Source organism: Ceratina calcarata, unplaced genomic scaffold (genome assembly GCF_001652005.2).
Source record: "Ceratina calcarata isolate Rehan_Ccalc_2016 unplaced genomic scaffold, ASM165200v1 scaffold7.2, whole genome shotgun sequence".
NCBI classification, from domain to species: Eukaryota; Metazoa; Arthropoda; class Insecta; order Hymenoptera; family Apidae; genus Ceratina; species Ceratina calcarata.
In genome coordinates, this window is record NW_017178268.1 from 18129 (window position 1) to 28827 (window position 10699).

General features: G+C 36.5%; 2 protein-coding genes across 5 annotated transcripts in view; one reads left to right on the plus strand and one right to left on the minus strand.

Annotated features, from left to right (window-relative positions):
• The first annotated feature begins 1248 nt into the window (after nucleotides 1–1248).
• On the plus strand, nucleotides 1249–5683 carry cn (Kynurenine 3-monooxygenase cn). Its single transcript, XM_018033226.2, has 11 exons — nucleotides 1249–1357; nucleotides 1501–1570; nucleotides 1652–1842; nucleotides 2429–2477; nucleotides 3638–3725; nucleotides 3801–3972; nucleotides 4114–4365; nucleotides 4466–4552; nucleotides 4728–4868; nucleotides 5190–5351; nucleotides 5450–5683. Exons 1-11 carry the CDS (start codon nucleotides 1301–1303, stop codon nucleotides 5543–5545), a joined length of 1365 nt encoding a protein of 454 aa, XP_017888715.1. The 5' UTR covers nucleotides 1249–1300; the 3' UTR covers nucleotides 5546–5683.
• A 1073-nt stretch (nucleotides 5684–6756) lies between these two features.
• The window catches only part of LOC108630153 (2-acylglycerol O-acyltransferase 1), a 6125-nt gene continuing 2182 nt past the window's right edge, over nucleotides 6757–10699 (minus strand). For 2 of the 4 annotated variants that reach the window (XM_018033231.2, XM_026817806.1), the window contains 5 exons: nucleotides 8495–8504; nucleotides 8149–8423; nucleotides 7843–8029; nucleotides 7204–7403; nucleotides 6757–6989 (listed from right to left, as the gene is read on the minus strand). In XM_018033231.2, the coding sequence (XP_017888720.1) occupies nucleotides 6829–6989; nucleotides 7204–7403; nucleotides 7843–8029; nucleotides 8149–8423; nucleotides 8495–8504 (833 nt within the window). In that variant the 3' untranslated portion in view covers nucleotides 6757–6828. Of the gene's footprint in view, nucleotides 6990–7203; nucleotides 7404–7842; nucleotides 8030–8148; nucleotides 8424–8494; nucleotides 8781–10699 lie in introns of all 4 variants that reach the window. The other 2 variants (XM_018033227.2, XM_018033230.2) reach the window with 1 other exon arrangement.

Sequence of the window (10699 nt, forward strand, 5' to 3'; positions counted from 1 at the left end):
AATTTTTAAAAAATTTTATTTTTAATACCCTCGTTATCAACAATCTTTTACGATCTATTGTGCAAATCAATATTTTTAGTCGAATGATCGTTGATTTTTGACTGGAAACCTTTTTATTGGCCTAAATTCCGCTCGGGACGATGGACGTGGTTTCCGAGGTTCGATATCAGTTTGTATAAAATGAATTCTTTTCAAATATAATTCTCGCATTTTATTTTTCTCGCAACATTATTGATATTGAGAACAAATCGAAACCCATGAAATGAAACTTGATTATTGAAATTGACACGGATTCATGAGTATATAGTGAACTTGATCCTATCCCTTCGTACGGACACTCGAAGGCGATAGAAATCATGTCACAAACTAAATAAAATTATATTTGTCAAAACATACCTGTTTACGTAACAATTTCTAATCACTGGCTGTTCTTTCTGTCATACTATATGTAATCATCAGTCAGTGAGTGGATATAGAAATTGGGTCATTTGTTATATTGCATTTAAAAAGAAAGAAGAGAAACATTGATTGTCTCGTCTTACATTTAAAAAGAATGAGAGATTCGAAATTCCGATTGCACATAATCATTTTATCTGATAGAGATAAATTCTAATAAAGAATTGGCAATTCAAAACCAAACAAGCAATACTTTCATAAGCCTTTAAATATGAGTGTAAAAAGATAAAGTTTAGCTAAACTGCGAACGCAGACAATCAAAGGCTTGATTAACACCGACGGGGAGACATCTTATCGACGCATCTATTTCTCAATAATCCCAACATGGAAAAATACGCGGATGGAAATCTGAAATCGTAAGTGCCAAAGTATTATTCCAGTTTTTTTTCTTAACTAATCCTCCTTAAATAGTGGGAGTCATTACAGTTTCAATCATCTATCGATAATCTAGAAGGCAACATCGTGTGTTTCACTGTTACAAATTCTGGGCAGTCTATCGCTTCAAACTTTCCAGGGATTTATTTCCTAAGCTTATAAAACGAATTCTTCTAATCTAATGAATCGCGATGAATTTGATCATCGATATCTGAATCATGCACGGGTACATAACGACACGTATTATAAACTTTTACCTACCAATTTTAATACAATTAATTCAAATCCCGTGAATGGTTGATTTACAAAAAAAACAAAGAGTACTACTCTGCACGTTTTTTATGGATCGCGTATGGTTATTGAAAATTGACTAAACAGTCTGAATACTTATGAGCGGTATATATACCAGAAGGAGGATCAGGCCAGCCCAGGTAGTTGATCAGCGGCTTCGGTGCAAGACGGTATCACTATGACGGTCGCAGAAATTAATACACAATCGCGGATCGCCATTGTCGGGGGTGGTTTGGTGCGTGTTTCGAAATTTCATTAAAAAATTTAAAATACTCCGAGGATCGATTTGTTCCACGATTTCTCATACGTGTGAATATTATTCTGTGTGTGGACTTGAGTCAGTGGAGAATCGATCCAGTTAATGTGCGATCGTTTTAGGTTGGTGCCCTGGCGGCTTGCTTCTTCGCGAAGAGGGGCCACTCGATCACAGTTTACGAGTATCGTCCAGGTGAACACTTTTCCCACGTAATTACTCACGTTTTTTAATTACTTTCTTTATTATTCCCTTCACATTTGGCAACTGATTTAGACATCAGAGTCGAAGATTCGCAAGGTCAGAGTATCGATTTAGCACTGTCGGTTAGGGGACGAGAGGCTTTGAGGGCGGTCGGTCTCGAAGATGTGATTGCCGAACGTCATGGGATTCCCATGCGTGGTAGAATGATCCACAACAAGGACGGTACTCTCAATGAGATACTTTACGATGGCGTGAAAGGAAATGTGAGTGACGATATATAAAGGGATACTTACATTTTAAATGATTTTCTATTATTTTCGAAGTACTGTTTAAGGTTGAGACGTAAGATCACTGGCAAAAGTTTGAAAGAAATTACGAATTTCTAGAAAAAATAGTATAGTTTCGACGGCAATTTGTAATGTATGAATCTCCATAAGAAGAAACGTGTTATATGAAAATTGTTATAACTTGTGTAAAAATTCATGAATGACTCTGAAATTTTGCATACGTTTCCATATTAATAAAACATACTTAGATATAAATTTGGCAAAAGATTGATTTTACTTTCAGCCTGTAAAACCTTAATATAATATCTAATGTACTAAATGACCTAATTCCTGTTCGCGTAACAATTCCTGCTCACTGACTTTTTTCTGTCACTTTATATGCAATATCATATGCCAGCGAGTAGAAATCATGACGTGAACAAAAATTGAAATATTTACCATAATCATAAAAATTTGAATACTTCGTTATTGTTCTTATTTACGTCCAACCTTAAACAAATAATTGAAAAATTATTGATGTGTCTGAAACTTGTGTAAAGATTTGTTCATTTCACTTTGACAGTGCATTTACTCGGTCAGCAGGAAATACGTAAACATAGTTCTTCTAAACGGTAAGTTGTTAATTGTACAGAGTGTCCCCGGATTAAACGATCAAACTGCACGAGTATGTTCTATGAATTAAAATGAGAAAAAAGAAATGTTATATAGACATTGGTCTGAAAATGCTTTATAAAAGAGTTATAATTAAGAAATGAACTTTATATAAGTCAGTAGTGAGTTCGTTGTTGGTACATCGAAGTGTCATAATAAGGCGACGGTATTTATGACACCTGATCCTTCTAGCCATGTTCACTAGTTGTAATATCAAGATTTATTACATTGAAAAGAAGTTTTCATTTCATTGAAAATAATTTCCATTCTCTGTTACGAATAAAAGCATTACATCCTAGCTTTATCAATCTCCGAATTTCACTGTCATCTTACTTTAGTTCAGTGACAGAATCATGGGTAAAAGGAGCATAATTTTAACAGGTCAATGTTTATATAACATTCCTTTTTCTTGTTTTTCTCGTACGACATAATGGTGAAGTTTTATCTTAAGTTTTATTTTAAGACATTATTAAACTACTTAATTACTAATAAAATAATTAAAGGCTAAACAGAAAGACGAACAGGTTTGGCGCTTATGTTAATTGACATTGGCATTCATAGAATTGTGTTAGCTCGATTTATTTAAATATCATTGATGCACATCATATTACAAATCAATCATTTCAATGTTGACCCGCGGGATGGATGAAAAAACAGACGACCGGTCATAGTTTGCCGACCCCTGATTTAGACTAATCGTGTATTATTTAAATTACGCGTTAATCTAAAAGAAGAGGAGGATGGTTAAAAAGTGGTGAGCGAATATCCGATGACGCGGTAGTGCGTGAAGCCACAAGAATTCGAGCGTGTCGAGTTTCTTGCTACCACCGGCTTGTAACTTCTTACGATCTTCAGAACGATACGCGCGACGCCAGAACGCCATTTTAATCCGACATGCGCCTACTTACCATGCGAAAAACTTTTCACATAATCTATTAAGTTTCAATGTAATCGAACCAGCGTAAACGTACTTCTCTCAAGATATCTTTTTCCCATTCTGAGACGCGGTGAGAGTTAAGTCACGTGGTATACGTCGAAGTAAAGAGAGAGAAATTTAATTGTATATTTATCCATTGAAAAACAATTTTTCATTCAACGAAACTTGATATTGATTACACAGCCGCTGAGAAATATCCCGAAGTGACGCTCCGTTTCAATCAAAAAGTCCTCGACGCGGATTTGGACAATGGGAAACTCAAAATATTAGAGTAAGCATTTTCCAATAAGAAATAGTAGAAAAGATTTTTCGGTACGAAAGGAATAGAGCGTTGAGAATTTTTTAGCACAAAGAGCCAGAAGATAGAAGACGTGGAAGCTGATTTAATAGTCGGCGCTGATGGTGCCTACTCGGTGATCAGGAGAACGATGGCCAAGAGGCCGTTGTTCAATTACAGTCAAACGTATATCGAACATGGATATGCTGAACTGATTGTGCCGGCCGATAAGGATAACAATGTAAGCGAATTTAATTTAATATAGAAATCATTTAATCAGCATGGCGACATGTCGTGAATATTTTAATTCTCACCCTATTTTGTTACTAATGGATTTTACAATCCTGTGTATAAATAAATAAATATTATTCTCAATTTGAAGTTCGTAATGACCAATCGGGATCTTCACATTTGGCCACGGGGCGAGTTCATGATGATAGCCCTGCCGAACGAGAATCGCACCTTCACTGCAAATATATTTGCTCCATTTTCCACTCTGGACAAACTGAAGACCCCTAAAGAACTTTTAGACTTCTTCGAGGACCAATTTCCAGATTTATTAGAATTGTTCGGTAGGGAAAAGCTAGTGAAGGATTACTTCGACAGGGTACCGAAGCCACTGATCTCTGTCAAGGTAACTTCTCACCTTCCATTTCTTCTTTCTGATCTCATAAACCGTACTTGAGAGAAGAATCAAGAAAAATCTTCGTTATATTCCGCGAAAATATGCGTAGTGCAAACCTTATCACATTGGTAAATGCCTTCTGGTCGGAGACGCCGCTCACGCTATGGTGCCTTTTTACGCCCAAGGAATGAACACGGTGAGTATCACCTAGAAAACCTGATGCATTCTTCATGCATCATTTTTGTGATTCAAATGAAATATAATTCAACTAAATGAAATATATAAGATCGATTTATTGATCTCTAAATTATTGAAAATTACAATTTTTGAGTTGAAAGACAGTAGCGCAAAGTTTACTTTTCTTCTATTAGGGGTTCGAAGACATTTTACTACTCGACGGTTTGATGGAATGGTACAATTCAGACTTTAGCAAAATTCTGCCGAAGTTCACGGAGCTCCGGTGCGAGGACGCACACGCGATTTGCGACCTCGCCATGTATAACTACGTTGAGGTATGTCACTTTCCTTACTAAGTAATTCCATTCAGTATTACCCACAATTTATTTTTTACTGTCTTCTAATTCCTACATGAATAACCTCAAGTGCTTAATCACAGTTAGTTCACGCTTTGCGACAGATCAGAAATTAAATATTTATAACAATTCTACATTTCATCATTTTACATGTCTAAATTATGCCTATTTACACATTTATACTATTTTGCTCATATTACATACAATTATCTAGGAGAGAGTAACATGGGCTATTCGAGGCTGTCCAAGTGGACAGCACTGTATGTTTAGAAATGATTAAAAAATAGATAATCTTTCTAGATGAGGGATTTGGTGAGGAGGACGTCGTTCCGGCTACGAAAATACCTGGACACATTCCTGTACAAGCAGTTCCCGAACACGTGGATACCGCTGTACAGCACGGTCCACTTCTCGCGGATGAGATTCCGCGACTGCATCGCGAACAAGAAATGGCAGGACAAGGTGGTCGACCTAACAGACAAAAGTTCATACGAGGAAACGTAAACGTAGCGTGCGAATCGTCGAGAACGTACGTGGACAAGTATCTCTCTTTTTTACAGATAATCCGCAGGACCGTCTGGTGCATGGCGTTCTTAATCCTCGCCGTAATGGTCTATCCCTTCGTCGAAATAACGGGGACAAGCAGTTCGCGTTAAACGGGCACAACCTCGTGGATATGTATAATTGTTTCACTCTGAATAAAATTAATTACAAGTTGTAAATTCGAGGCGATCCTCATTATTGTGGTCGATACTTAACTTTATAAAAATGTACAACCTTTAATTGATAACTTATGTTGACGCTTGAGCAAATCTCGATTAAGGCCCTTACCTTATCATTATCTTCGTCATAATCCTTATTCTAAACGCAATATCGATCTGGACTGTACAGGGTCAGCCTCGAAATATGACGATTTTTAATAACTCGTGAGGTATTTGTTGTACGATAACAATTTTTAAACAAATGGTGAATGACTTCCGAAGGTACAGTGGTGTGATCTGTTTTTTGTTTCTTTGCTTTTTAATTGAGATCTGACATTACGAGTTGTTCGAAGTCGTCACGTTACGAGACTCACTCTGTATTATTAAGGATGTATTGGCTATACAGTCAATCCCAAAAGGTTAGGCACTTTAGAAACGCATTTTTTAAAAAGAAACCAGACGTCGGAAGAACATTGCTAATAATAAACAACAACAAAAAAATTTTCGATTTTTCCAAGATTTTTCCAAGGGGTACCCCTTCAATTTCGTCCAAATTTTCGTTTTTTGCCTATAACTCCCAAACGGATGGACTTACGGAAAAATTGTATGAGACCTTTTTTGTAGAGGACGATGAGATCTACAATTTCCATACAAAAGTTATTCGCTAGCATTAATAGTTTACGAGTAATTTACGAAAAACGAAAAAACAGTTTTTTGCAATTAACTCGTTAAATATTGATGTTAGCGAAGAATTTTTGCATGGAAATTGTAGATCTCGTCGTCCCCTACAAAATGGTCCCAAAAATCTTCCTATAAGTCCATTCGTTTGGGAGTTATTGACAAAAAACGAAATTTTTCTCCAAAAGTTCGCCGTTTCGACGCTGGAATGGTCGAATTTTGTCAACATCAATAAAATGCGAAATAATCATACTTAACTCATTAAATATCGAAATTAGAAGAAGAATACACTATTTTTAATTATAGGAAATGCATTTTTCTAAGGCACATAAACTTTTAGGATTGACTGTATAGTCAATACATCCTTAAACCGTTTTAACACTATTTGATTCCTTTATGGAAACGCGTTAACATATATGGAATTTTAATTGACTAAAACCGCACAGAACTAATTATTCTACACCCACATTTCGCTTCTAATCGTTATCTATCTAGTAAGTAATTTATTTCTCTTCTAACGCTTCAACCCTTTACAATTTGTAATTGTTTTGCGATTCGTATCACGACAGTAGCTCCATTTTCACCGATTCCGCGTTTTTTATGTATTTGTGCTTCTGAGTTTCGAACAGATCTATCGTGTGTTTGATGAACTTCTCGTGGTACTCGTCGATCTGTTCTCTCGTCGGTTCCTCTACCTTTGGTACGTCCAGAGGACTGCCGACTAGAAGTCATTAATTTTCCGATAATACGTTTAAGTTTCACGCGCAACTATTTCGTCGGACATTTTGTATTATATCAAATTAGCAATTGTCAAACTATATGTTTATTGTATTTATTATTAAACTAAACACGGTTCTTGTAATAAATATATTATTTCACGGTGTAGAAAACATTTCGTAATGTGAAAAATATAAGGGAAGGTCGTGAATGCTTACCGACAACGGTGATAGGCCTCCGATGCGGGGCTACTCCGAAGGAGTATTGAAAAAGTCCACGTCCCTTCAGGACAACCGGTGCCAGACCGATTATCTTACGAACATAGTGCTGAAACTTTCTGAAGGACGTCCCCTCAGGTCTGTAAAACTGGTCGTACAGATCCGTTTCCCCAAACGGAATAACAGGCACTAAGGGAGTCCTGAAATTTCAAACGAAGAAACGTTAGCAAAAGAATTAGTAAAAACTTGAATAAAAACAATGACAATCTTTTGAAATTGTAACAGTTATTAGATATCACATTAATAAATCACTGTTCAAAATTGTAGATATTTTACGGGGCTATTAAAAAGTCAATACATCTTGAATTCTCATGGATGGCAAAATTTTCATTTCATCCATGAAAAACTGTAGATGTATGTAAGATCGAAAAATATAGTTTTGGCTAATTTTGTGGATAACATTGACAGTCTGTCTTAATATGTCGCTTATCAGTCTACTTAAAAGCAGAAATAAGCAAAGTTCAAATTTAAGTGATAATATTTCCTGAAATGGTATTAGTTCTCCAAGATTGAAAGAGAATTAACAGAGAATAGGTCTGCGCGTTAATTTGTATCGTCGTAAACATTAGTAAATCTAACCCATGCTTCAGTGCCAGCTTTATGAAGCCTTTTCGCTTTTTTACCAGGGTGCGATACGTGCCCGGTTGACACTCCAACGATTCCGATGCTCCTCCGACGATCAGAATCGTTATCTTGCCCGTGTACGGCGCAGGAGGTTTCGTCGATAGCTGATAGTTCAAACTCTCCGAGGAGCTGCTCACAGCACCTGTTCAAATCGATCATGACAAACATGAAAATTTATGAACAATATTAACTCATTTGCGTCATAAGGAAGTATAAACATGAGGGAGGTTGCCTATGGCCGGTATTCAGAGTCGTACTCACCGTTCATATAAGCATACTCGCGGAAGAACGGGACCTTGAAATGTTGATCCAGGATCACGACCCGTATTTCGAGTCCCGGGAACAACTGTTTGCAGCCGAGGAAGTCCGAGCTAAACGCGCCGCAGATGCCTGAGGACATAATCCCGTGCGGGACACTGCAAAACAAGTAGTTTCGCGTCGGATCCAAATCGGTAGTCTTTACCAATTTCAACGGGAAGTAATCGCAGTAGTTGCGCATCCATGCGGAGTTCCTCAGCCACTTGCACCACCTTTCACTGAAATAAACGATTTGCTATTAAGGGGTTGGACTCCGACTGTAGCAGACTGTACAATTACTGGAACTTACCTTCTACCGCCTTTGTTGCACGTGTCCCAGTCGTAGTACATATAAAGAAAATAGATCGGCATAAGGTATCGCACGTACTCTGTGTAAAGAAGCAGGTAGCCGGCGAGTACATAGCCGAGAAAGTTGCCGGTTATTATTAGAACGACCCAAACTGTAACGGAAAGTGTTTCCAGTCGCCGTTTCAACGGCACGTTAAACGGCGCAAATTTTATCCCAAGAATCTCCATTGTTTATCTCGTTTGACTCTCCCTCCCTCGATCGTATCAATGCAATTTCTTCGGCGTATCTGGTGACAAACCATTCGACGCGAATGTTGTGTTAAAACAATAACTTTTCTAAGGACCGGTCATTTTCACTGAGCGCGGTAAGAAGAGATATGGAAAAAGTGGCGTAGATTAATGTTAAATTGATAATGCCAAGTCTTATTTTTCATTAGAATCTAGCCTTATTTACTGTATCCTATCAATAATATTCAAGATACAACTGGGCTTAATGATCTTCAGTCGTCGTTAAAATCTTCAGTTGGTTGTAGGAACCGGTCTCTGCCATAAATTTAAGAAATGTGATAAAAAGCTATGTCCAATATTTGAAGCTATAAACCTTAAGGAAAAATGATATTTACAGAGAATTAAAATTTATAAAATCGTTCGACTTATTATTTCAAGGTACGGAGAATTTTTAATGTATAATTCTTAATACTTTCTATATGGTTTTGGCACTTTTTTGTAGGATTGCATACGAATTTACGACTGTTTCCATTGTCTACAAGTCGTACAAGTTTTCTCACTTTTTATTGTCTATCTTAAACAACATCCTCGAAGTTGATGTCGTTTTAACTTTAAAATATTCTCAAAATATGTATTAACAATTGTACAAAATTACAAAATTCTGTCATTGTTGCATCCACACTTTCTCATAAATGAAATCAAAATTTTCAACATAAAAATTTGAAGATAACTTTTTTCGGAGCCTTGCAAAATTTCTGAATATTCCACAGTCTTTTATTAATGTAATACCTAATATTAGGTTGAGGGAGTAACTGTAAAAATTTCAATGAATTATCGTTGTTTTAAATAGCATCTGTACTGCATATTCATGATCTGATTTGAATTCTTTCCATATTTTATTTCATTTATTAACAGTCCGACAGTAAGAGTATTAAAAAAAATGCTAATACGAGATCAAGTATACCAATACATAATTTATCAGCCAATATTTACATGAATCAATTTAAAATTCAGCTGCGTTATTTAGCCATTGTATATTTATTCTCTTCTCTGAATGAATGGCAATATCCGAACGACAGTCGGAAATGGTACATAGGTGTTCACCGCAAACTATTGATTATCGACAAGATGAAATCCGGATGAATAGAAACGATGAGCAGTGACTCGAATGATAAATCAGGGTCAACGATCTCGAACAGTGGGACGTTTCCCGAGATACGCGTTTCAAACGGGAGCCCGCGTCTCGCGCTCAAACCGACATTATCAAGACGGAGCGTGGGGCTAAGTGTGTCAAGTACATGCCAGCTCACCGACAGCTTATCCAAATAAGAATTCGTCCACTTGTACATACATTTTTAACCTTTCGCGAGTAAACGAGCCATGACATTCGAAGCCGTGAAACGTGTACTTTGACTGCTTTCATCGATACTTCCTATTTAATTTAATTTATTTAGAAATAGTTTCCAAAACGCTCCGAGTTACGAGTCGTTGAATACAACCGAGTTAGAGTCGTCGACCTCACCCAGATTTCTTTTGATAACGCCGGTCCAAATTTCAGTCCCTGTATTAATTAGATTCTAACGGTGCTCCGATGAACTGACTCGCTGGTGCAACGCGTGGCAAACGTGGTCCGGACTTAGAAACTAAATCGTTCACGTGCTCTTCGAACAATGCAAATACATTATTTATAGCAAGAGAAAAGGAATTGAATTAGCTAAATAAAATAGATCGAATTATTCTTTCGCTACTAAACGTATGAGCTATGTATGTAGTATTTTAATTTCTGTTATACTCAATACCGTTTGCTTTCTACGATTTTATAAAATTTTGTGTCAATGATTTTTAATCACTTTTACTTAAAAATTAGAAAAATTACTTAGAACTTTGTATGTACATTTTCCTAATTTTATCAAATTATTGATTTCATACATCAGATTTGATAAAATCATCAAAGTATGTATATGAAATTTTATAAGAA